At 44.5% G+C, this 27,495-nt stretch overlaps 1 protein-coding gene across 24 annotated transcripts in view; it reads left to right on the plus strand.

Annotated features, from left to right (window-relative positions):
* ADGRL3 (adhesion G protein-coupled receptor L3) overlaps positions 1 to 27,495 on the plus strand; it is an 814,176-nt gene that overhangs the window by 716,584 nt on the left and 70,097 nt on the right. For all 24 annotated transcript variants that reach the window (XM_050948174.1, XM_050948180.1, XM_050948199.1 and 21 more), the window contains 4 exons: positions 265 to 474; positions 4,568 to 4,788; positions 20,581 to 20,647; positions 22,441 to 22,532. In XM_050948174.1, the coding sequence (XP_050804131.1) occupies positions 265 to 474; positions 4,568 to 4,788; positions 20,581 to 20,647; positions 22,441 to 22,532 (590 nt within the window). The remainder of the gene's footprint in view (positions 1 to 264; positions 475 to 4,567; positions 4,789 to 20,580; positions 20,648 to 22,440; positions 22,533 to 27,495) is intronic.

Raw genomic sequence — 27,495 nt, forward strand, 5'->3', positions numbered from 1 at the left:
CCCCACTGCCTTACTGCTGTATTCACAAACAAACCCAAGCAAAGAGAAAGGAGGTTGTGTTTCAGGTTGTGGCTACATTAATGCAGAACTCCATTCTGGGTAGTTTTAGTCCTAATACCCTTCATTAGCTATCGGTCCCTTGTGCCAGTGCTTGGGAAGTGGATACAGGAGTCTATCAAAGGGTCTCAGACAACCTGGCCTTTTTTCAGTATTGATTAGCTGACGTGCAGCGTGTGACTGATTATTTTTCTGTTTTGTCTCCAGCACAGCGACACAGTTCACGACCTGCTCCTGGATGTTATCACGTGGGTCGGCATTCTGCTGTCACTCGTCTGCCTCCTGATCTGCATCTTCACCTTTTGCTTTTTCCGCGGGCTCCAGAGTGACAGGAACACAATTCACAAAAACTTGTGCATCAGCCTCTTTGTGGCCGAGCTCCTCTTCCTCATCGGGATCAATCGAACAGATCAGCCAGTAAGATATTTGGCATAGAAATATGGAAACATCTCCTCCCACCTTCCAATGGAGTTAGCTGGGCCTGATCCTGGAGAAATATGAATGTGGATACACCCTACACTCATGCTCATCCTGTTGCAGGATTGGGGTCCTGTTTGGTAACCAAGGGCGAAATCCTAGTCCCTTATGCTCAGTGGCAAAATCCCCATTGACATCAGTGGGGCCAAGATTTTGGCCCAGATGTCTGTTTAAAACGTATACACCAAAGGTGTGTGTTGTTTCATGTTTCCCCAGCAACAACACAGTAATTCTCAAGAAGATGCTTTCTATTGTAAGCCCTCCTTTCTGATCCAAAGCTTATTGAAGTCAATAGGAAACTTTCCGTTTACTTCTGTAGGCTTCCGATCACGCCCATATGATTTCCTGAACAAATTGTCCTTGTGGGCTGAAATTCCTACTGTTTGTTCTCTGCTTGAATGTTTCTGAGTGCGTTAAACTCCATCTGGCTGTGTTTGAGAAAACCTCAACTTGAGCAAAAAAAAAAAAAAAAAATCCAAAGGAAAAAAAGGCATTTTTCACAAGACTATTTCAGGTGCTCTGTTTGGGCTCACATACATCAAAATGGCTCTTTTTAAAAAAAAAGCCTTCAAACTTGGCGAAGACTAAGGATTAACACCTTTGACATCTGTGAAGCAATTTGGTTTACAAATCTCTGGGTTCTAAGCTTTGAAATGAACAAATTCTGACGTTCAGTCTGCTGTATTCTACTGACTAAAAAATGCCTGTGACACACTAGATAGCAGGGGAAGCATACACCATATACAAGCAGTCACCTATGTGGAGCCCTGCAGACTGACAGAAATATTACTGCAGTGATTACACATTCGCCATTTTCATCCCCGCAGTCCCACTCGGGATGGCACCTTCATCGGAATGGCTGAGCCTACGTGACAGTGATGTTCCAATAGCTGCTCCTGGTGCTCAATCCTCCTGGTTGCTGGGCTCCCCATGTTGTGTGCACTGCCCTCGGCTGCCATTGAAGTCAGTGGGTGTGGAGGGTGCTCAGCACCCATCAGGATGGCTCAGCACCTTGCATGATGATTGAGTTCTAAGAACATCTACTGGAACCTCAACTCCATTATTGAATGTGCCATCGTTCAGAGAAATACACAGAGGAACAGATCCTGTCCTCCCTCCATAGGCAGCTAAGGCCTGATATGTAGCAGAAATGATGCATTCCTGCGGAAGCCAGACCCAGAAAGAGCGAACTGGGGATGCTTTAGCCCCTGTGCTCTGGAGCTCTGTATTGCAGCGGCTCTCTTCTTTGCACCAAAGAAGAGAGGGCATTGCTGGCAGGAAGGGCAGGGGCACGGCTGTGGGTTCCCGACGGGAAGGGAAGTGGTGGGGCTGTAGGTTCATGACAGGAGGGGTGGAGCCATAAGTTCCCTACAGGAAGGGCAGAGTTGTGGGTTGGTGGCAGGAAGGGGTCAGGGACGTGGGTTGCCAGCAGGAAGGACAAGGGGTGGGTCGGTGTGTTGGTGGCAGGAAGGGCAGGGGGCAGGGCTGTGGGTTGGTGGCAGGAAGGGCAGGGGGCAGGGCTGTAGGTTGGTGGCCAGAGGCAGGGCTATGGGTTGGTGGCCAGGGGCAGGACTGTGAGTTGCTGGCAGGAAGGGCAGGGGGCGGGGCTGTGGGTTGGTGGCAGGAAGGGCAGGGGGCAGGGCTGTGGGTTGGGGGCAGGAAGGGGTCAGGGATGTGGGTTGGGGGCAGGAAGGGCAGGGGGTGGGGCTGTGGGTTGATGGCAGGAAGGACAAGGGGAGGGGTTGTGGATTGGTGGCAGTAAGTGGTCAGGACTGTGGATTACTGGCAGGAAGAGCAGGGGATGGGGCTGTGGGTTGGTGGCAGGAAGGGGTCAGGACTGTGGATTACCGGCAGGAAGAGCAGGGGGTGAGGCTGTGGGTTGGTGGCAGGAAGGGGTCAGGGCCGTGGGTTGCTGATAGGAATGGCAGGGGGTGGGGCTGTGGTTTCCCAACAGCCCATGAAGTTTTACTCCAGTCCATGCAAGGCCCCGGGAAGTGATCTTTGTGCCGCATACTCCACAGAGGCTGGACTTGGGATTCACACCCACACGCCATGGGCCAGCAGCAAAGCTGGAGTACAGTATTTCTCTGGCTATTAGGGACTATATCAATAGTTGCTGCCCTTACGCACCTGCTAAGCAGAGAATTTTAATCACTTACCAAAGCCACCACCTAGCTCTTACACAGCACTTTTCATCAGCAGATCTCAGAGCACTTTACAGATCTCCGCGAACCAAAAGCCCTAACCGGTTCAGTCACCTGCCGTGCTTCCCAAAGCTCTGCTGCTGGTGTGGCCAGTGGGAGAGGCAGGTTTTCCTTTCACTCCTCCAGAACCATCCATTAGCGTATAAAAGGGGAGGGCCTGACCTTGCTCTCTTGATCAGTGGCAAAATGAACATTTACCTTGATGGGAGCAAGACTGCCCTGACACTAGGCTTTTCCAAGGTGCCTAAGGGAGTTAGGTGTCCAACTCCTATTGACTTTTAACATGCTTTGGGTGCCTTATTCCGTTAGGTTCCTTGGAAGGCCCAGCACAAATCATGTGTCAGTGCCCTTATTGGAGAAGCATTTCAGTAATTCCATCTCCTTGTGAAATAGACAAATAGCATGTGCTTTGTGGTTTTAAATTCCATGTAGAAATGGTGTGCTCATTTGCAAAAGCATCCCCGCCTCTTGGTGAGTGTCTCTAGAAATATGCTTTGCCAAGGTTCCAGTCTTCATTTTCCCCAAACAGCCACTGCATATACTCCATATTCAAAGCCAGGAGATCCTTCCCTAACGTAGGGGCACTCCTTCAGTCCTGGCTACTGTATTCTCATTGTTACTGACACCTTTTTCACTAGCAACCTGTTGCAGCAGGGAGTTTTCACCTTTTCACCATTTTTTTAGTGGTATACCAACATGTTCACTCTCTTTGTAGGAGCATGGGCTGCCTCTAGCACATGGCCGGGTAAAATACAATAGAAATCCTGGGCTAGAGCCCCATGGCACTGGGGAGAAACTGGAGATAGCAGAGATCACTGAGGTTATGTTGTCCATCCCCTTGTCAGTGCAGGCTTGTTCCCAGCACTGTGTTTGTTCAGGGCCAGTTGAGTCTCAGTGGATGTGTGTGAAATAAGGTCTTGCACTGGAATCTGTATTTTTACATTCCTCTTTCCCGACTTTTTTTTTTAAATTCCCTTATCTCATCCCCTCACTAAAACTACTGAGCAATGAAGCCCGCAGCATATACCCGGCCCTGCTGACAGCACCCAAGAGCATTTGCATGGCTTGTCAACATCTGGAAACTTGCCCACACAACAATATTCAACAGAGGCATCAGAAATAGAAACATGGTCTTTATGATTCCTCAACACAAGCCCCTGATGTATTGAGGCAGTAAGCCATAGAATCCAAACACATGCATGTATGTGTGTGTGTTTTTGTGTAAATAATGTATGTGTCTATATATAATACTACATGTATAACACATATATTACACAAATCTACATTATATAGAGAATTATACACATGCACATGTATATAAATATATACATGCGTGTGTCTATAATACATATGTATATACCATAGACATATATAACATAAATATACATTCTCATATAAATTTAGATTACATTTTAAGTATAAAGATATTTAAAGTGATCTGAGTTTTTGTTCTCATATAATGTCTATTTATTAAACCAAAGCGTTAGAATATTTCTGTGTTAATCCTGTTTTATGAGAAGCAGGTAACAATTGCTTCAATGATTTGAATCTGAATATGTCCCCTACTAAGAATCCAGTTTGATATTGTGGGAGTGCAGGAGCTGGGTACAGGGGTTTCAGCCAATGATATGCTTAGCATAATGTGCATAGAACATAAGTTTCTTTGGGTAAACCACAGCCACATATATATATTTATACACATACACAGAGAGATTCTAGGATTAGTATCGTGTGCAATAACCAAGGACATCAGTGGTTTTGTTACGAAGATTGTAACAATTTTGTATGGGAGCAAACCTCTGCCTCTGTTTTATTTTGGACTCTCCCAGATCGCCTGTGCTGTGTTTGCTGCCCTCCTGCACTTCTTTTTCCTGGCAGCGTTCACTTGGATGTTCCTGGAGGGGGTGCAGCTGTACATCATGCTGGTGGAGGTGTTTGAGAGTGAACACTCGCGAAGGAAGTACTTCTATCTGGTTGGCTACGGGATGCCCGCACTCATCGTGGCTGTGTCAGCGGCGGTCGACTACAGGAGCTATGGTACAGATAAAGTGTGAGTTGAACTCTGCCACGCTTGGACCTGTGGAAGAGAAGCAATGGTTGTTTGTGGAACTTGTCTGGGGAAGGATCTGCTCAGTTTCTGTGGGCTCTGATGAGAACCAGACTGGGAAATTAAGGACCTGATCCAAAGATCATTGGAGTCAAAGGAAAGTCTCCCGTTGACTTCAGTGAGCTTTGGGTCAGGCCCTCACTGTTATTAATCTGTTTTGTGCTTATCTCTTTACTAACTATGACCCACATCTGCTCTGGTAATGGCTGTGTGCCAGAAGTAATTATGCATTGGCAGTGGAGCCTATGGGATTGCTCCAGAATGACTCCTGGTTTCAACAGCCGTGCAGGTGTAAACAGGCTGAAAGTTAGGCCTGACAAGACCATATGCAAGGTCTGGGCAAGTGCAACACACACATCCCCAGCCCGTGTACTCATTGCACTGAGATTCTTATAAGGGCCACAGGATGACATGCTGCTGAATGGTCACTGCGCCCTTTTTGCTGGCAGGCAAGAGAGTGGGTGAAGTGCTGCTTAATTGGTGTCGGCTTTGTTGGGAAACACTACAACCAAGAATAGGGACCAAGTGCAATATAAAAAAACGTGACTAGCAGATTTTGAAAGGAAAACATTATACCAGACGTTTCTCAGCTTAAGAGAAGATGGTCTGATTGGTCTTCCTTGGCACGCGCAGAAGAAACACTGGGAAACGGTCATTGAATGATTTAACAGTTCAAAACCAGGAAACACTTGTACTGGCCATAACAATATGTTCTGCTGTAACCTCTCTGGCATTGTCCAAGGCTCATCTGCAACCCAGGGGCTGCCACAGAGGCCAGATCCCTGCTGGAAAAAACAGGAAAGAGCATGAATAGGTTTTTAATTGGCAGTGAGTGAAAGTGAGCAGATCCATTTACCATGCTAACCCCCACCCCCCAACCCCTAAACAAGCAAGCTCTCCAGCTTTCCTTTCCACATGTCCCTTATCCACCTGAGCCCCTTGGAGATCAGTGCTCGACCGCTGTCCTCAGCCTGAGGGAGTCCCAATGACAGTACTGCTTCCTCTGGATGCTGGCCCATAGACATAGACTTTAAAGCCAGAAGGGACAATCATGATCATCTAGTCTGACCTCCTGCACATCGCAGGCCACAGAACTTCACCCATCCACCCCTGAAATAGACCCCTAGCCTCTAGCTGAGTTACTGGAGTCCTCAAATCTTGTTTTAAAGACTTCAAGTTACAGAGAATCCACCATTTACACTAGTTTAAACCTGCAAGTGACCCGTGCCCATGCCGCAGAAGAAGGTGAAAAAACACCCAGGGTCTCTGCCAATCTGACCTGGGGGGAAATTCCTTTCAGACTCCAAATATGGTGATCAGTTGGACTCTGGTGGCGAGACTCACCAGGCACCGTGTAGTAACTCAGAACCCTGCCCCTCTAGGGTTCCATCACTGGCTGTTGGGTGTATTTGTTAATAGCCATTGCGGATGAGCCATATGCCATGGTAGGTAATCGCAGCATATCACCCCCTCCATACATTTATCAAGCTCATTGTTACAACAAGTTAGTTTTTTTGGCCCAACCACTGCCCTTGGAAGGCTGTTCCAGAACTTCACTCCTCTGATGGTTAGAAACCATCACCTAATTTCAAGCAAACATCTGTTTCTGTTCCAACATTGGCCCTTAACTTAAATAACTCCTCTCCCTCCCTAGTATTTGTCCCTCTGATATATTCACAGAGAGCAGTCCTATCTCCCCTCAGCCTGCGTTTGATTAGGTTAAACAAACCAAGTTCCTTAAGTCTCCTCTCATAAGGCAGGTTCTCCATTCTTCTGCTCATCCTAGTCAGGGCCGGCTCCAGGCCCCAGCGTGACAACCGCGTGCTAGGGGCGGCATGCCGCGGGGGGGCACTCTGCCAGTTGCCGAGAGGGCGGCAGGTGGCTCCGGTGGACCTCCCGCAGGAGTGCCTGCGGAGGGTCCGCTGGTCCCGCGGCTCTGATGGAGCTTCCGCAGGCACACCGCTGTTCTTGGGGCAGTGAAATGGCTAGAGCCAGCCCTGATCCTAGTAGCCCTTCTACCACATCCATCTCTGGACCCGGCAGGGTCACTGAAACCCTCTGTTCACCTATATGCTGGGCTGGGCATTGGTCTGCAGGCACTACACAGCCATGACCCATAGCAGGACTTGGCCTCATACCTGCAAAAGGGGTATGTGTCTCATGGACCACTGCCTCCCACACACAGCTGTCCCCCTTGGCTGAGATTCACAGGGATATTTTCATTAAGGAGGGTCTGGGGAGGGCTTTAGTGCTGGATTCCATGAAGGGAGCCAGGGGCTCAGCCCCCAGTACAGGTGAGTCCCGCAACAACTAGCTGCATCTGAGGAGTGTTGTCATCCTTGCATACCCCGAGTGTCTCCATGCTGGCTCTGAGGAACCCGGGGCCCCATTGCCTCTCCATTAGAGTTGGCCACTTAGGGATCTGGGGCAAAATCAGTACTTGGTCCTGCTAGTGAAGGCAGGGGGCTGGACTTGGTGACCTTTCAAGGTCCCTTCCAGTTCTAGGAGATTGGTATATCTCCAATTATTACCTTATTACCTAGCCTTGTGCTGCCTCTGGCCACCCTCCAAAGAGAAGGAGGTTCCACAGCTCAGAGAGGCCAGCCAGCAGAGTGCCGCCTCCAGCCGCTGCTCCCAGTGCTTGAGAGAGTGAGATTCGACAGGAGCTCAGTCAGCTCCTCTGCCCAGCCTCCCATGTGTCTGATGGGCAGGGAGTTTTCACACAGTCAGGAGGAAGAGGCAACCTTCCTCCCACCATTTCTAGGGGCACCAGCTCCCCTCCACATTCAGATGAGAAAAAGAACTTGGCACCCAAATCTCAGACCTGTGTTTTAGGGACGAATGGCCAGTTTTTGTACCTCTTCAGAAAATTTGAGTTGAAATGAATGTGTCATGCCTCATTATCATGAAATAGCTGGTCCCTGTGAGTAGATCAGGACCACTGCCCCCGTGTTACAGCAGCTGGGCCCGACTGAGTCAGTTAAAGGGAGCAGGGCTATCCCTGGGGCTCTAAAGGCCTGTTAGAGGGCAGGAAGGGGAGGAGTGATTGGGACATGCTGTGCAGGGGGAGAGAAACCATTGGGGAGCGGAGGGTCCCTGGAACAGGGGGCCTGGTGCTAAGAGAGGAAGCCTGGCTCTGGTGTTCCAGAAAGATAAGGGGCTGGCAGGGACTGTGAAGCTGCAAGGAGTAGGGACACCAGAGAACCCTGGGAAGGGGAGACCATGAAACCCTGGGACACAGGGTGAGCTTAGGGACTGTTTTGTTGGTTCTTATTTGGATGGTAAACCTGCTTAAAGGAGACTGGGCATGGCAGGCTATCCTTGGAAGCTGGGGAGAAACCCTGCCATATTACACTCTCTTATTATCTTTGTGTTTATTAGGCGAGCACCTGGAGGTCTCAGCTGTGCCAGGTCCCATTGTGCTAAGCGCTCTGCAAACATACAGTAAGAGCCAGACCCTGCCCCAAAGAGCTTACAGTCTGCATAGTCAAGACAGACACATGGTGAGGGAAGGAAGGGTTGCAGATGAGGAATGGAAGCAGAGAGAGACAAAGTGACTTGCTTAAGGGTACCAGTCTCCTGAGTATTGGTCCAGTACCTTAGCCACAAGACTGTCCCTCTTCTCTAAGAAAAGAGTGTTTCTCATTTAAATGATGGACCACTGCATTTCTAAAAACTGTCTTCTGCACAATTACCAGGGCTGTCAAGCATAATAGGCAGTGACTGGAGAGTGTATTGGACTCTTTGCAAGTTGGGATAGTTAGATCAGTTATAATTATGAACATTTTAAAATGTTTTCATCAATACTGAAACTGGTATCAAAGCACAATTCAGATTATCATGCAACACTGTCTAATGGCGAACAAAAGGAAATTTCAGCCTTTGATTTTCTCTGCTGGCTCCCTTACAATGACAGTAGCAATGTATTTTATTATTATTTCAATTTCTTTTGTGAGGCCTATATTTTCCCATTCTTTTTGGCAAAGATGCAGGCACAAAGAGAAGGCAGGCAAACCAGCGAGCCAGTGGGGCCGCAGAGCTCTCCGTGACAACAGCTCAAGGCACAGCCGTAGTGACAGCTAGTTCTGCCTTAGTGCCATTTGCAAAATCTCCACCCAAAAACTATAGCAGCATAGATGCTTCTAGTTCTTTGCTGGAGTGACTCTGTAATCTAGCAGAACTGCTTATCTTACGTTACAATATCGGGAGATGAACTTGGATTGCAGCTGAACATTTGCTTTGTGTGCAGTCTGCGAGTGTGAGTTCAGTTTTGAGACAATAGTCTTCTTTGAACGTTCAAAAATCGTTTCAAACATATTCGTTGTAACAGAAAGGCTTGTGGAAGGCTTACGTGCCTTTATAGAAGGGTTACATTTGGGGATCTTTGAATGGTACGCACAGCATCAGGTAGGGGAGAGTACATTTTCAAGAATTTGTCTATAGATGCCAAGGTCCCTATCAAGCTAATCGGAGTTTCACCATAGACCTGCCTTCAGGTCTAAAGAATAGAAGAGACAATAAGTGTCTCAGGGTTGTCTTTGCAGTAAACCATATTCCTGAGCTCCCAAAGTGTATCAGCACCAGAATCCCTACTGCATGTCTCACAACGAGCACCACAGCCCTCTCTGATGTTTTTGCACCTTACCGATTTTGCCAGGGATAAGGTGAGGCAGGGGCTCAGCACAAGTGCATCCATTACCCCTTTTCATGGCACAGCTGGATTAGCCACATGCACATGGAACACACGTTTCCTTAGCTGTGCACAAATCTAGCAAAAATGCCAGCACAAAATGTGCAGAGCATGTATGGCAGGCAGGTCCCAAAGGATCGTAACATGGAGGGAATCGAAAGGAAACAACAGCAGAACACTGCAACACTCTTCAGTGAGACTTATTTGCCCGCCAAAATTTAACTTTCTACCCACTTAGATTATCACAAGGACTTTGTTAACAATGGAAACCATTAATAATAATGTTCCAGAAAGTCATAATTCCTGTCCTCTGGTGCTCTGAGAATGACTGACCCATTTTTCTCCAACTTTAAACAAAATAAAAAGTCACCTTTGTATAGGGACGGCAGTTGGAAAATTTCAGAGCGATGAGCCGCAAAAACCATGGATTAGAATGGAAACTGGCAGGGGAGAATTTTAAAGCAACATATTCCATGTATGACATGGGTACAGGCCAGTTACAGTTGTTATTGTTTCTACACCACACGTCAGTAACGAACACAAAAACCGAGGGGCTAGGAAAATTGTAACAAGTAGGAGCAGATTTTCTTCTCATTTACATTGTTAGAAATGTGAAATAACTGTATTGGCTTCAGTGGATTTACTTCAGGTTTACACTGGTGTATACAACTGAGAATTTAGCTTGTAAAATCCAGTAAAACTGTCACTCCAACCATGTCACCCATCCAAGATCGCAAAAAGATTGTCTTCCATCTCTGCTTGAATCCTTAAAGGTGGAAAAATTGGCTGTTGATTTCCACCTTCAATTTTAGCACTTGCTTATTACCTTGATGGTTCTTGAAATATCAGACCTTAAAAACATAACCTTTTAGTACTATATATGGAAAATCGTAGAGATTTCTCAAGTGTATTAGTTATTATTTTGATTTCTTCCTCACACATGCACTAATATTGTCTGGCTTTACAGCTGAGACAATACGAAAATAGCAACAGTCACACTAATGAAAACACCCTTTTATGAGGACTGGTGGAAAATTTCTGTCCAAATTGCTTTTGTATTAGAAAATTGGGGTTTTGATAAAGTGAATGTTTTCACAAAAACAGTCTGCTCAGAGCTTTTCATGAACAAACTTGAATGCTCAAACCTGAAATATTTTGATTTGGATCTGCTGCTGCAGTGCCTCATGGGAGTTGTAGATCAATTGAGTCCTTTCTCCTCCTCCCATTCTCCTTTATGGACTAGGTTCATCATCCTGACTACATCTGCCCCTCATCATGAGTTGATATCATAGTGCATTGTGGGAAATATCATCTGACCAAGGAGTTTGGATTATAGTGGAGAATGGGTGCATGAATCACCCAAACTACAACTCCCATAATACACCATGGTGCATTTCAAAGTTGAAATATTTCAGTTTGGAACAAAAATGTTTTGATATTCAAATTTTCACTGAAAAATAGAAATTTGTCCACAGGAAAAACTTTTTCCAATCACCTCTACTAACAATAATTTCTCTGTATCAGATGAGGCACATATAGAACGTTTTATTGACCCGCAGCTGGGATGAACTGCATAATTTTTCCACCTCTGAGTAATGCAGCCATTGTATATTCAAGCCAGAGAAACCTCCTTTCCTCGCTATACCATAATTTTGTCTCACTATTTAATATACACACACATAAAATATTATGCAAACACTTATAGAGCATAAAGTATTTGTTTATAATCTGTAATTTCAGAGTGGGCAATTTTATCATATTCTAACAGTGGAAAATAAAAACATGCTAGATGTTTTATATAACTAACATGCTCCATCTGGTTGATGGATGATGATGTATTTTACTGTGTAATGTTATTAGAAGGGTAGAACTGATCAGAATTTGTGGTGAACTATATGCCAGGCATACATAATTTAATTGTGAGAAGTTGCTTGCTTTGTGAGACAATCTGCAGAATATATTCTTGCATCCCCCTATTTGGTATTTGTTTTAAACAGAGCTTATAGAGTTTCTAACATTATTTAGAAAATGTGTTTTTCTGTCTAACATTTGGTCACAGTAATCATATGTCTCTGAATGATCAGTTTAGATGCCTAATGTAGGATTTTGTGGTTTGTTTGTTTTTTAATCTGCTGCTAGTATAACACATGCCCAGATTATACTGTCAGAAATGGTCATTTGCTCCTGCTTTATTCCCTTATTAATCATGTGTTGTTTATGGCTTTCCAGAGCATCCTATGCTCTGGTATTCATATTGACATCCTGCGGTAGCTGTTCAATAGTGATCCTATTTTAAACTTAATTACATCAGGAGCTGGCATTGACTTTTTAGGAGTAGTTCACACCAGCCAGATTATGAGACGGGGTCTAATTACTTTGGTTTATGATCTGCAACTAGGCAGCTGCACGTTGATTACCTTAAAAGATTTCCCCATTTGGGCCTGAACAGGGCTATCCATGACAGCCAGCTGAGCAGGATTTAGCCTTGTTTTACCCATCATCCCTAATACACGATATTTAACAATGCACCTAGATTAGCAAAAAAATGTGAGCTTCTCTGCCCTGGCTCTGTGTTGTCTCTTATGTAAAGGTGAAATGGATAGAATCCCATTGCAGACAGTGGGTGTGTCTACACTACAGGGAGGAGTGAGCTTCCCAGCGTGGGTAGCCAGACTCACCCTAGCAGGATTTGCTCTAGGGTGCTAAAAAAAACAGTGTGGAAGTTGTGGCTTCCGGTGAGGACTCAGGCTAGCCACCCAAGCTCAAGCTGATGGGGTTGCAACATCTATACGGTTATTTCTAGAACTCTAGCTAACAGGGATGGTAGGTCATGAACAGTTAGTGCAGGCTAGGTCTCCTTCTTAGCAGGGTGAGAAAATTGAAGCTCTTCCGGATAATTGAAAGCAAACATCATGAACAACAAACAAATCACCACCCGGAACTGGTCTCTAGTCTAGCTGCAAAATAAGATCGAGTTTGTTGATGCTACATCCTTTGTTCTGGCCTCTCTGATGGCCAAATCCTTCCTTCTAGTCCCCAGACCAAGTGTCAAGCTGTGTGTTGGGCGGATCTGCGAAAGGAAGGGGGAATGTTTAAACTGTTATTTTAAAAATGTTGAAAATAACTTTTCTCTATAATGTAGTGTGAGCAAAATACCTGAGGGTATGCAGGTGGCAGAAAGGTTTGATTGACGCCCATTTTAGATGGTGGCCTCCATCCAGCAAAATATTAATGCATGTGCTTAACTTTGAGCATGTGAGTTGTCTTGTTGAATTCATGGAATTACTTACATGCTTAAGTTTAGGGAGATACTTAAATGTTTTGCTGGATCAGGGCCTTAACTGGCTCTCTTTTGGGACGACCTGCATAACTCACTTAAGTAATGTGGCTAGCCAAACCCAATAACAATGAACTGTGCTATCACCATAACCCCCCATGTATTCTATACTGATGCCCGTTACAGAGCTCACAGAAGAGGAATGAGGCATTGAACATCTTAGTATTTTGTTTTCAACATACTTGTAGGTAAACTCATCCTGTGGTGAGCCAAGTCCTTTCTGCATCAGGCTAGGACTATATGTACCTTTTCTTTTGTTTTGGTTTTGGGATGCGATAAAGCTGGATATCAGTTAACAATGATAAAACTATTATAAAGTCACAGCCTCTAGTTTAGTCCTTTTCAGCTTCCAGCTACCTATATTTTATGCATCATCATATTGTTGAAAAATAACTGCGAACTACAGGGTATGCCTTTGATAGGGCAGTGCACTTGTTTTATCTTCAGTTTTTACACTACATGCTCCCTGCTTGCTCAGGTCCATGGGAGCAATGTGGACACTGAAATGTAGTAAGAAGAGAATGCATATTCCACCCTTCAAAGGCATGTATTATACATACGTATCCAATTACTGCTACCACACACCGTGATGGAGGCTCTATAGCTATATGAAGCAAAGTCCCAAACTCCCATGAAGGGTATGATCACTTAGATCTCTTCAAATGTTATGGTCCAATGGCAGGTAATGATTGTTTATTGGTTCCATTTAATGCACACTAGGGATACTTTAGTGTTTGATTTCTCTTCATGCTGAAAACAGAGCAAACCCTTTGTAGCCTTTATTACTTGCAAAAAAGCCTTGGTTGAATATAGCTAACTTGTCACTGTGCAAGGAAGGAAATTAAAAAATGAAGAAAAGCAATGCCACACAGCACCTTAATAGCACAGCACTGAATGTGTCTGTTCATCTCTTTGGAGAAGAAGGGAATGGTTGTGTTGATTGTAAAATGTATGGGGCATGCAGGATCCATGGAATGTCGGATCATATGATATGCATTGTGTTAAAAGCAGAAGCATGTCATTTGTTTAATGGCTGTTGGAATATAAACTTGCGTTTTTACAAGTCAGTGTTTAGATTGCAGCTGTGTACCAGGGTCAGAAGTAGTTCCACAGCCTGAGATTAGCAACTTTTGGAGCCGAGTTGCCTGATTGCTTCCTTGTTTCAAGGAGTTCATTTATTCAGTTCGTTGTGTTTGTGCTTTTGTTTTTAAGGAAAGAAAAGCTCAGTGTGGTATTTGTCTGATTAGCGATTTACATCTCTATGAACGAATTGGCAAGATGCTCAAGTTTTGATGTTTTGTTCTTAATTTGCATTTTTAATGAGGTCTGACTAAATGGGTTCAAAGTTACATCACTATAAAATGACCACAAAAAGATTCAGAGTGGTAGCCGTGTTAGTCTGGATCTGTAAAAGCAGCAAAGAATCCTGTGGCACCTTATAGACTAACAGACGTTTTGGAGCATGAGCTTTCGTGGGTAAATACCCACTTCCTCAGATGCATGTAGTGGTAATTTCCAGGGGCAGGTATATATATGCTAGCAAGCAAGCTAGAGATAACGAGGTCAGTTCAATCAGGGAGGATGAGGCCCTGTTCTAGCAGTTGAGGTGTGAAAACCAAGAGAGGAGAAACTGGTTCTGTAGTTGGCAAGCCATTCACAGTCTTTGTTCAATCCTGAGCTGATGGTGTCAAATTTGCAGATGAACTGAAGCTCAGCAGTTTCTCTTTGAAGTCTGGTCCTGAAGTTTTTTTGCTGCAGGATGGCCACCTTAAGGTCTGCTATAGTGTTGCCAGGGAGGTTGAAGTGCTCTCCTACAGGTTTTTGTATATTGCCATTCCTAATGTCTGATTTGTGTCCATTTATCCTTTTCCGTAGAGACTGTCCAGTTTGGCCAATGTACATAGCAGAGGGGCATTGCAGGCATATGATGGCGTATATTACATTGGTGGATGTGCAGGTGAATGAACCAGTGATGGTGTGGCTGATCTGGTTAGGTCCTGTGATGGTGTCGCTGGTGTAGATATGTGGGCAGAGTTGGCATCGAGGTTTGTTGCATGGATTGGTTCCTGAGCTAGAGTTATTATGGTGCGGTGTGCAGTTACTGGTGAGAATATGCTTCAGGTTGGCAGGTTGTCTGTGGGCAAGGACTGGCCTGCCACCCAAGGCCTGTGAAAATGTGGGATCATTGTCCAGGATGGGTTGTAGATCCTTGATGATGCGTTGGAGGGGTTTTAGCTGGGGGCTGTATGTGATGGCCAGTGGAGTCCTGTTGGTTTCTTTCTTGGGTTTGTCTTGCAGTAGGAGGCTTGTGGGTACATGTCTGGCTCTGTTGATCTGTTTCCTTATTTCCTCGTGCGGGTATTGTAGTTTTGAGAATGCTTGGTGGAGATTTTGTAGGTGTTGGTCTCTGTCTGAGGGGTTAGAGCAGATGCGGTTGTACCTCAGTGCTTGGCTGTAGACAATGGATCGTGTGATGTGCCCGGGATGGAAGCCGGCTGAGACAGAGTGGAGCAGTCTGGAGCCGGCTTCCATCCCGGGCACATCACACGATCCATTGTCTACAGCCAAGCACTGAGGTACAACCGCATCTGCTCTAACCCCTCAGACAGAGACCAACACCTACAAAATCTCCACCAAGTATTCTCAAAACTACAATACCCGCACGAGGAAATAAGGAAACAGATCAACAGAGCCAGACACGTACCCACAAGCCTCCTACTGCAAGACAAACCCAAGAAAGAATCCAACAGGACTCCACTGGCCATCACATACAGCCCCCAGCTAAGACCCCTCCAACGCATCATCAAGGATCTACAACCCATCCTGGACAATGATCCCACACTTTCACAGGCCTTGGGTGGCAGGCCAGTCCTTGCCCACAGACAACCTGCCAACCTGAAGCATATTCTCACCAGTAACTGCACACCGCACCATAATAACTCTAGCTCAGGAACCAATCCATGCAACAAACCTCGATGCCAACTCTGCCCACATATCTACACCAGCGACACCATCACAGGACCTAACCAGATCAGCCACACCATCACTGGTTCATTCACCTGCACATCCACCAATGTAATATACGCCATCATATGCCAGCAATGCCCCTCTGCTATGTACATTGGCCAAACTGGACAGTCTCTACGGAAAAGGATAAATGGACACAAATCAGACATTAGGAATGGCAATATACAAAAACCTGTAGGAGAGCACTTCAACCTCCCTGGCCACACTATAGCAGACCTTAAGGTGGCCATCCTGCAGCAAAAAAACTTCAGGACCAGACTTCAAAGAGAAACTGCTGAGCTTCAGTTCATCTGCAAATTTGACACCATCAGCTCAGGATTGAACAAAGACTGTGAATGGCTTGCCAACTACAGAACCAGTTTCTCCTCTCTTGGTTTTCACACCTCAACTGCTAGAAGAGGGCCTCATCCTCCCTGATTGAACTGACCTCGTTATCTCTAGCTTGCTTGCTAGCATATGTATACCTGCCCCTGGAAATTTCCACTACATGCATCTGAGGAAGTGGGTATTCACCCACGAAAGCTCATGCTCCAAAACGTCTGTTAGTCTATAAGGTGCCAGAGGATTCTTTGCTGCTTTTACACAAAAAGATTGACTTTTTAACCCCCTTATGGATTAGACATATTACTGCAGAGTTCCATCTTAGTCATTCAAGAGAGCGGTACTTGGTTTCTTAGAAAGATACCTTTCCATTAGATCAACTGCAGAATTGCAACACAACCTTTAAGGTTTGCGTGGCAAAAAGAACCTTTGCTAATCTTGACAGTCTGTGCTCCAGTCTTGTCTGTGTGGCGTGTAAGCGTGTCAGGGTGGGCACAGCCTCCTACTCTGTCTTTGTATATGTCTAGCACAGTGTGACCATGGTTTGGCTAGGTGTTATCATAGTGCAAATAGTAAAAAATAATACACGTGGATCTTGGCCATTCCACAGCCACAGAATCTGCCACAGAATCCACCCCATGACCGAGATTTCTGCGCTGGAATCTATGCACCAGATTTTCAAAAGAGCTCAACACTGCACACTTCTCGTTGAGCCACTAACAACTTGGCTGCTCACAAAAGAAGTCACTTGCTTTGTTCTTCCGTTGAGTTCACAGTAACCCTTTTCCTCCTTTTGCAGTATTGTATTTTCCCCTGTTACTTAGACAGAGTGGGAAAGGTAAACACGGGTAGCCTTCTAGCAGAGAAGGAGAAATGTGTTCATCAACATGCTTTTCTGGATTATGCAGAATTCAATGGAAAGCCCTGTTTTCACCGCCTGATGGTAGTGCTGATAACTAGAGCTCAGCGAATACAGGAAGACACCACTCTCAAACTTTCCTTCAGGTTCTAAACAGCTGTGGGAATCAGCCATCTCCATGCCCCTCACTGTTCACGATCCATGATTAGTCACAGTCCATTGAAGTCAATGGAACTGTGCTAACTTACACCAGGGAAGAATCTGGCTCTGGGACCATATCACAGCTTTGGAGGTGAGGCATATAAGCAGCCAGGATGCATTGTTTGCGGGGCTGCCGGTGGATGGGAAGGGCACAATGCTGGACTTGAGAAACAGTGTATAGGTCAGAGACCTATGATGAGAGAGTTTGTGGCCAAAAACAGCACCAGCAACTGTGGCCATATAGCCATCAAGCTAAAAAAGGGAGTTTTGCCACCCTGCTCTCCAAGAGCTAGTAAAACTCTAAGTACTCAAGGAGGAACAATTTGCTTTGCAGTTGTAAATGTGCCATGCTCCCTCCACCTGCTTAGCAGGATTTGCAGAGGCAGTGAGATGTGGTTGTTTTGCCTGCTGACAGATGCTTTCCCTGTTAAATGCATGATACAGTTTGAAATACTTGGAGAATTTTTATTTTAAAATCACAAAAAATACCTTATCCTTAACTGACAATATTGTTATAAGGTACAGCATCAGTGATGAGTTTGGCAGATCCTGTGTTCCTGAGTGAATTTAGAGTCGCAATGTTATTCTATACTTCCCCAAATAATTACCTGTCAACCAAAAAATGATTAAGTAAAATGAACAAAGGGCCAGATCCTTGGCTTGCATAACTCCTTCGACTTCAGCGGGGCTATATGGTGTAGCCTGACTGGATGGATCCAAAGCTGCTCAAGGTCTTCATCAGCACCCAGTACTTTCTGGTATAGGTTTGCTGTTGCTCCGTCGACCCGCCCCAGTGAAACATGCTTTGAAAGGAAGGATGCTCTTGAGGTTAAGATATTAGACAAGGATTCATGAGTTCAGTTCTTGCCTCTGCCAACACACCTGCTCTGAGACCTTGTGCAAATCATTTTGTGTCTCTTTGCCTCAGTTCCCCATCTGTAAAATATGGATAATAATACTTGCTTTGTCTGTCTAGTCAGTTTCGACAGTAAGGTCTCCAGAACTGGGTCTGCCTGTGTGTTTATACAGCACCTAGCATGGTGGGGCCTGATCTCTGCTAGAGGTTCTGAAAGCTACAGCAATACACGTAATAATACATTTTAAAACAAAAAGGGTTGGAAATCACTCGTGCTCAGCTGCTGCCAGACATACCTAAAGCAGTTTTAATGTCAACTAAGGCAGCAGAAATCCAGAACTCCTGTCTCAATATTAAGAAAGCCTTTTCAGTGTGTCTCTCACATTCAGATTTTGATGAATGGCTTCAGTTCCAATTCAGGAGTTAGATCCTAAGTAGCAACTCTTTTTTAATCTCTCCGCACTCCAGTTTTGGTTTTGCATAGCCATTCAGACCCTAAGGTTGCATCTGCACTACACACTGCTGGTGGCAGTATGTAGGGTACGTGTAGCTACCCGCCACAGTGACAAGCGGCCTGCGTCCATGTTGCGACATGTAGCTACACGTACCAATGAAAGGCTCTGGCGGGGGGGGAGCAGTGGAAAAAGGCCTCAGCCTCTGACTGCTGCCAGAGGCTTTCACTGCTTCCAGAGGCTTTCCCGGTAGAGGGGAAAGGTTCCAGGAGCAGGGAGCTGGTGGAGTCTTTCCCCCACTGTCGGACCCTTTCCCTGTGCCAGAGACTTTTCCAGCAAATGTGAAAGGCTCCACAGAGCAGAGGCAGCAGGACACTGCACTGCCAAAAATAGTAGTGTAGGAAGGGAAGGCACTGCTTGGGTGAGTAGAGAGTCATATAAAGTATGTACTTGTGGACATAGCCTCCCTCTTCAGTCATGGCTCACAGTCTGCGCTGCTATTTATACCCATGCTACGGAGCTACCTACATATGTACCCTGCATGCAGCCCAAAGAAGCCAGCAGCGGAGAGCTGCCATAGGTTGGTAAAGTTGAGAACACACCTGAATTTTCTACAGTTTTGAAATTTGACGGTTTAATTTTTGATTTTTTGAATCCTACAATTCTTCAGAGAGACGGTTGTTTTCACCGTAGCATTTCAGTTCTAGGCTTTGACCCCATCGCTGGATCGGCTGGCACAGACCCCTGTGCTCATCGGCTTAATCTGCACAAGGGAGATTTAGGCTTGATAAAAGAAAAAACTTTCTAACTAGAGAAACTAAGGAAGTATTGGAAAAGGTTACCAAGCAAAGTTGTGGAACAAGTTTTTAAAAGCAGATTAGACAAACACCTGTGAGATATGGTCCAAGTTTACTTGGCCCTTCTTTGGTGCAAGATGATAGGTGAAATGACTTCTGGAGGTTTCTTGCAGCCCTATGTTTCTTGGATTCCTTGTGGAGTTCAGTTGCGTTGACTAGGACTCAACCAGACCCAAGGATCGGAACTGCTGTCTTACACTATATACTGTCAGGATAAATTGATATGCACAATTGTAGTCACTTTATTTAATTAGGAAATCCACTTAATTTCAAGGGTAAAAGTATTTTTTTACAATTTAGTAGTTTTCCCCTTATAAGCACAACTTTAATGAGTAACGTGACAAACACGACAAGACATTATTATTTTAAACATCATATGTAGCTTCCTCAGAATTTATATTCATCCGTCTTGTAACTAGTCACTTCCATTTTATCTTCCTGTCATCTTGAATGAACTAGGAATGGAAATATAATTTCCCAGGGGCCTTAAAAATTGGGGAAGTATTAAGTGCAGCTGAAATTAAGTGATTAATAATTTAGTTTTAGGTCATGAATCAGCTTTATGTGATACTGAAGATCGTTTGCAACCTTAGAAACACTAGTGGCAACAATGCACTCGGGAGGTTCAGGGCGGTAAAACCTCTAAGGTGAGGCTGCTGAATATAATCAATCTAATCGTCAGTCCTCCAGTACCAAAATGTATTTCCTTTTGGCACCAAATTTGCTCAGATCTTCTTGACAGAAAAACGTCAGCTCGTTTGACAGTTGACTGGCAGGTTGTGTTGCATCATAATTGGGGAGAAGCTAAGAGATTTAATGGCTGCTCATAGTTCCTCCTCCCCCCCACTTTTTTTTTTAATATAAGGTTTTCTATGACAGATGCAAAAGGCCTTAGCAACTAGGCCCTGTGCCTTTTTCCCTCCTGCTTCCTCCAGAGGTAATTATCTTCCTCCATCAATAGCACTGTCAGAAATTGGGCACATAATTCAGTATTTAAATGAACAAGCAATGTAATATTTCCTGTCTCTCAGTGGAATGGTTTGTGGCTCACATTCTTCTCTGTCACTCGCTCACTCTTGATGTATGTCCTGTGCTCAGTCCTTGAATGCCTTCTGTCCCCTGTGTTTCATTACAGATGTTGGCTCAGACTTGACACCTACTTCATTTGGAGCTTTATAGGACCGGCGACCTTGATAATTATGGTAAGAACTCCTAATTAACTACTCCATCTCCCAGGTCAAGAAATAAAACTTCCACTCTATATCTTGAATTTACATAGATTAATTTGGGAAAAGCATGTTCTTATCTGACCCCACCTAACACAAGCAATTAGACACTCATTGTAAGAGATTCCTTGCATTCTGAAATACTTGATCAAAACCTGTTGGAGAAAGGAAAGTATGTTTCACTACGAACTTGTGCTGTGGACACTTGCTCAGAATAGTCTCTTGCAAAGCTTGTTTGATGTTATCAGACATAAAGCCCTCGTCCAGACTAACCCGCGGCATCGGCGGGTTAAAATCGATTGCTCGGGGATCGATATATCGCGTCTAGTCTGGACGCGGTGTATCGATCCCCGAGCGCGCTTACATCGATTCCGGAACTCCATCAATCCGAACGGAGTTCCGGAATCGACACGGAGAGCCGCGGACATCGATGCAGCGCCGTCCAGACTGGTGAGTACCTCGATTTTAGAAATTCGACTTCAGCTACGTTATTCACGTAGCTGAAGTTGCGTATCTAAAATCGATTTTAATTCCTAGTCTGGACGTGGCCTTAGAAGCGCTGGTCTCTATTTTGACATCACTGTATGCTCATCTCTTTGAATTCCAGAGTGAAGCAATACATCATTTATGCACAAAGTGAAATCTGAAATAAGAGTGAAGTTAAAAATGGAAAAGATTTTTTTCTCTTGCTTTAGAAGTTAAAACAAAATAAGTGTAACTTCACAGTTAACACACTTTGTCACCATATCAGATAACATAGCAAGAAGGTAAAGAACCATACTGTAGAGACAGCTGGAGATTGCTTATACTGAAATCACTGCAATAAGGCTTACATAAATCATGCTTTGTTTTAAATATAAAGTAGTTCAGCCAACAGAGCAAGGAATGAGCATACTCATTTCAATGCAGACGTTGTAGCTGGTTCTCATTTCAATCCAGAGTGTTTCATTAGCCATCCAGATTGAGGCCTGTGCTACTTGCTAAATCTATAGTGACTATCATATGTCAAACACAAAAACAGCCCAGTTGTGTGCAAATCAGGGGATCGTGCCATTTGAAGGATGTAGTGGCTTGCGTGTGTTGTATGTTTTTGTACAGAACCATTAATCTATATTTTTTATTAAATACATTTATAAAAGGCCTCTCTCTATGTGATTGCTGCCTCTCGTCTGGGTCTTTGGTAACTCATTTCCAGTCACTGGGAGCCTCTCTAGCGTAGAGCTAGTGAATCACAGTCTATCTTTTCCAACATAGACCAACCTCCTTTTCCCAGTCATTACACCGTAGTGTCTCTTTAACACTCATTTGCCCATGCATCTCCCAAGTTACGCTGTATTTGAAAATGTATACTTACCCCTACCCTGGGTGAGGGCAGGCCTTGTGTTCCTTTCTATGGGAGCAGGTGAACAACAAACCTGGAATGGTTTGTCATCACTATGCACCCGCACAGCTGCAGAGGAGCAGTTACAGCAAACATTTTTTTAATTTTCCATTACATCGCTTGAAACACTGCTGTTGGTGTAAAGGCTGGCTTCATCCAGCACCACAGCTTTGTGGATCTCTATTGTATTGCTGCTCTCTCATTCGGCAAGCTGCCTTGCCTTTATAGAATACTAGGCAATCATCTATGATTTAGTCTCTATAAAACTGTAGTGAGAACTAATTTCCCAGAGCAACTCATCTGTTACAAAGAAAAGACTCACTTCCCCCTCCTCCAGTTCTGCCGTGTAACACAACCTTTTTTTTTCTTCTTTTTTTTTTTATTCCAGCTTAATGTAATCTTCCTTGGGATTGCTCTCTATAAAATGTTCCATCATACTGCCATCCTGAAACCTGAATCTGGCTGTCTCGACAATATCAAGTAAGTGGCTTTTTTCCCCCCTTCTCTCTCTCTTTTGCTGTTTACAGCTCCTTTACTCCTTGAACAGAGTATATTGTAACTAACCCCCTGACAGAAATGACAAGAAGGGGTGATGCATTGTCTTTATCTCATGTGATCCTGTTTTTGACTGCAGAAGTGGTTTATTATGAGCAAGAACGGATGAATGAGGATGAAGGCCTGTCTTTAAAGGCTCCCGGTATTAAAGTGTATTTAAGATGAGTGGTGGCAGTTTTTATTCAGTTTTGCATAGCACAGTTGTGTGTGCCCATACTGAAAAAGACAATGGCCAGGTTCTTTAAAGTAAGATGGAACTGCAGCTAATGTAAGATGGAATTACAGTTTGGCAATTACTATTTTAGTACTGTGTAGAAAAGGAGTGGAAGTGTGGATTGCTATTACTTCTCCCTGCTTTGAGTGCCACGGCCTACTTCTGATTGGTTTCTCTCTGCAGTAGATTTATCGGCTCTTATTCTGCCCTCAGTCCAAACCTAAAGTAACCCATATGGCTTTAGTGGCGCTGCTCCAGATTTACACTGGAGTTCCTAAGATCAAATTTTTGTGCTCTCTGCACAGCACGTATATTGTTCTTTACTTTGGTGAGCATCCAAGGTACAGCATCATATGGTCTAGCTATTGATTGAATAGAATATTCATGCCCGGCAGTGCCTGCCTGTGACAATGCCTATGGCTTTAATTGCATGCTTTACAAATGCAAGTGAGATTTCAGGTGGCAGTGTGTGATAGGGTGTGGAGTCAGCTAATTAATAAGACCATCTAATGAACTTTGTGAGGAGGAAATGGTAAGCCTCAGCACTTTATTGTGCATAGAGCAAAGCAGAACAATATCTGACTCCACTAAAGGGCTCTCACATCCCTGCTTTGACAGGTGAGGGGAGGGAGAGGACAGGAAGGGAACTCATATAATGACTGAAGAGCACGTTTCTCCAAGAGGTTATTGTTGTTGCAGCTGTATCTGCTCTCGCAGATGGTGCTTTCCTTTAAACTAGGTTATGCCTCGCTGTGAAATTCTCAAGCTGGACAGGGGTTTGAAGTGCCCCAGCAGTGCCCCCAGCACAGCTTTCCGATTCCAAAGACCGGCTCTTTGTAGCAGTGGCGGGCATGGCGAAGGGCAGTGCCCAGAGCTGCTGGAAATTGCAGAAGGGGAGCAGAAGCTTTGCAGAGTGCTCCTCACCCTTCCCCACAAGCCGCCAGTGACCCCGGAGATGTGGAGGTTCCTGGTAATTCTGCAGGGGTGGTGCAATAGAGCAGCGACACTAGGCATTAACATCCAATCCGCAGAGGAGGGGAGCGAAGCGTCACTTTGCCATCAACCAAGCAGCATGGCCACAGAGGCATCTGTACTGAGGAGTGAGGAAGGGGGAGCCTAGGCTGACAGGTGAAGAGCAGGGCATTCTGCAGGGTTGCTCTGAGCCCCATGGGGTTGAGTCTAAGAGCTTGTCAGAGCTACGTGTGCTTTGCCAGCATAGCTATACTGGTGTAAGGAGATCAGCGGTACCAGGAGAAGGATTTTGTTTCTGGTGTCACTGTGCCTACACTAGGGCTTTTACTGGCATAGCTATGGCTGCTACTGCATGTGATTTTTTTCACACTGTTAGCTGACAGCTATGTAGCGTAGACTAAGCCTAAGGTTCCTTGTGTTTTGTCTGGCTCTGTACCTTTAATCCCCCAGTCCCTGCCCCTTTTCCCCTTCAACCAGCTCCCTTCCCCAAGGGAATAATAGGTTGGGTCTTGTATCCCTTCAACCTCACACTGTATTTTTTCTTGTCATTTTTTCCTTTCAGTTTTTTCCCATAATGCCCCATCTCTCTGGTACATCACCTACCCATGCTGAACTTTCATTTCAGGGTCAGCAGTACATGTCTCTCTGCTGGCTTTATTTCATTTTCTTTTAATACAGTTGGCGCTTCCTTAGATGTCCTGGGCAATTAGAATTATCTCTTTGAGCAAAGCCTATTTTTTTCCATATTCTGAGCCTCTGCTTTTCAGCTCAGATGGAAAATCTCTGGAATAAGAGAAGAGTTTATTGGAAAAGGGAGCTTCCTTTGACAAAGCATGGCAGCCTAAACATCACTTGTCCATAGAAGAGGCTGTGGGTGCGGGGAAATAGCTGAGCTCTCTAAGATCCCCCTTTCAGCCCCTGCTCATGAGCTCCTCAATGCAAGACAGTTCCCAATGGCTGGGGGAAGGTGGGAGCAGATTGTGGAGCTACCAGATCCACCAGTTTGGGCTCCTCTTTGCTTGCGAAAGCAGAGGGGTATATGGCGCCACTGGCAAAGCAAGGTGTTCTGGCATGGGAAACTTGGATGTACAGGTGATAACGCGACAAAGAAGCTTGCAAAGTTTAATTTTATGGGTGATACCATGTTCAGAGACACTTTATTGGCACCACAAGTGTTGCCAAAGCCACTATAAGAGAAAGCCACTCTGTGCAGGTGTGTGACAAGTTTCAACAACCCTTCCCCACCCCCACCTCCCTGGAACATGGTTATATCCTGTGTTTCAGCTGTGATCCCTTTTGGCCGTGTGTCATTACCGTCCATTCCTGATCTGGTGGCAGGATGCTGGGCAGTACAATGCCCACGCTTCCGTCAGCAGTGTTTCAGACTCTTGGCTATATTAGGTACTAGGAACAATAAGTCCACTTTAAGAGAGTAGATGATCCAAAGCCCAAGTCAGTGGCTGTCTTCCCATCCATTTCAGTGAGCTAGGGATCAGATCTTAAATCAACAATAAATTTAATAACACTCAGGACTAGCAATTTTACTACTCATATTATATCAGCTGTGTAGACCTGCTATCTGAGAAGAATTTTTTCAAGGTCACCTGGCCAGAAAACTCAAAACTGTTCTAAATTAAAATAATAACAAGAATAATAGTAATAATAATGAATTAGTATCATAATTAAGGCAAAGATATCAGTAATCTACTGAGTTATTTTTGCTTGTGCTAATCTCTAGTACCTTTGTTAAAATGCCAGGCATTTATATTACAGGTTATGTCAATTACAATGTCATTGTAAAATATTTTATAGGTTCTTTGGCAGATGAGTGTCTATTCCTGATTTGACTAAATTAAAATGCTTTGAAAACACAAGCAATACAAATGTTTTAAAACACCTTACTAATATCTTTCCAAACCTGTTGCTTCATTACCAGTAACATCCTTTATTTTAAAGTATGTGAAAGACATAAACTCAATCTATTTCATTTACCGGAGAAAAGGTTAAGAGGTTACTTGATCACGTTCTATAAGTACCTACCTGTAATTAGAAATTATATTCAGGCTAGAAATAGATGCAGATTTATAACACTGGAGGTAATTAACTATTGGAATATCTTATCTAGAGAGATGGTAGATTCTCCAACACTTGAAGTCTTTAAATCAAGTTTGGTTGTTTCTTTCTGAAAGATATGCTTTAGCTCAGCTACAAAATATGTGCTTCATTCAGCAATCACTGAGTGAAATGCTATGGCCTAAATTATACCGAAGCTAATTAGAATGGTCCTTTTTTGTCTTAAATCTATGAAAACAGGATCTATGAGGTTCCAAAAAATTCATCTGACCGCTGTGAGCCCTTAGTGTGGTGCCAAAATGTTAAATCTCTAATGAGTATTATTTTTATTTTGTTTATTTTTTGTAAACAAACAAGACCTTTTGTATGAAGAGCTTGGCTGTGATACTTGTCTGACAGTTTTACAGCGTTAGGGGAACTGAATGGAAGTTTGTTCTCCCACTTCATTTCCCGTTGCTGTTCTGCATTAAGCAATGGCGAAGTTCTCACATCATAAATCCTCAGGCAACTCGACAACTACGAAATATTCAAATCCCTGTGGCGATGTAAAAATAAAAGCTGTAAAATATTTGAATAGGCAATTAATAAGCACCTTGGCAATCTGGTGCTTTCTTATGTCACTTTAAGGTTGGAAATACATTATGAAACATAGAAAATGGATAGCCAAATAACTCCACTTAAACGAATCAACTTGATAAGCCCTGGGATGTCCCCTGGGGTACCATGAATTACTGTGCCAACAGAAGAGCCTTTGAAAGGGCAGCATCTGAGCCAGGTGCTGTATGGATGAAGGATTTCTTCAAAATTGTAAAAGTAAATATCCCGAGCCTTACACTATGAGGTACAGTCACTTTATTATTGGGCTAACATGGCAGAATCTGAATGTCCAGCAGTTTAACACTCAGCATCCATGAGTTATGCTCAAAGAGTCAAGGAAACACTTTGACATTTAGATGGATCAGAAGCTGCCTCATTCTCACCCGTGTTCCCTTTTCCAGGTTGACAGGCAGTTTTCAGTAAGATAAATCTATGCTCTGTTAGTTTGTAGCTTTAGGTCTGTGTATAAAGCCTTCCCCTGATCTCTGTCCACTTGCTTGTCCTTCGATTGTGTTCTCATTGGAACAGGGAGCATGCTCCTTAAGTGTTAGGAAAGAGTCCAGCACAGAGTGTGTGCTACCAGGAATAAATAAGTCCAGCATTCTCTCTTGGCTCTCCAGGCACGTAGTTTAGTAGGGAGAGGTGGCAGCCTTTCCATGGTCTAGGCCAGACTTGATCTACCCTGTTGTCAAGGTTTTTTCCCCACTTTGAACTTTAGAGTTCAAGAAGTGGAGACCTGCATGAACACTCCTAAGCTTAATTATTAGCTTAGGTCTGGTACGCTGCCACCAGCCAGAAGTCTGTGTCTGGCACACTTTCTGTTTCCCCAAAACCTTCCCTGGGGAACCCAAGACCCAAACCCCTTGGGTCTTAAAACAAGGAGAAATTAACCATCCCCCTCCTTTTTCCACCTCCCCCCCAGACTTTCCCCTCCCTGGATTGCCGTGAGAGGCTTACACAGATCCAAAGTCCTTGGATCTTAAAACAAAGAGGAATTAACCATCCCTCTCCTCCCCCCCCCCACCAATCCCT

This window comes from Gopherus flavomarginatus, chromosome 3 (genome assembly GCF_025201925.1).
Source record: "Gopherus flavomarginatus isolate rGopFla2 chromosome 3, rGopFla2.mat.asm, whole genome shotgun sequence".
Taxonomy (NCBI): Eukaryota; Metazoa; Chordata; order Testudines; family Testudinidae; genus Gopherus; species Gopherus flavomarginatus.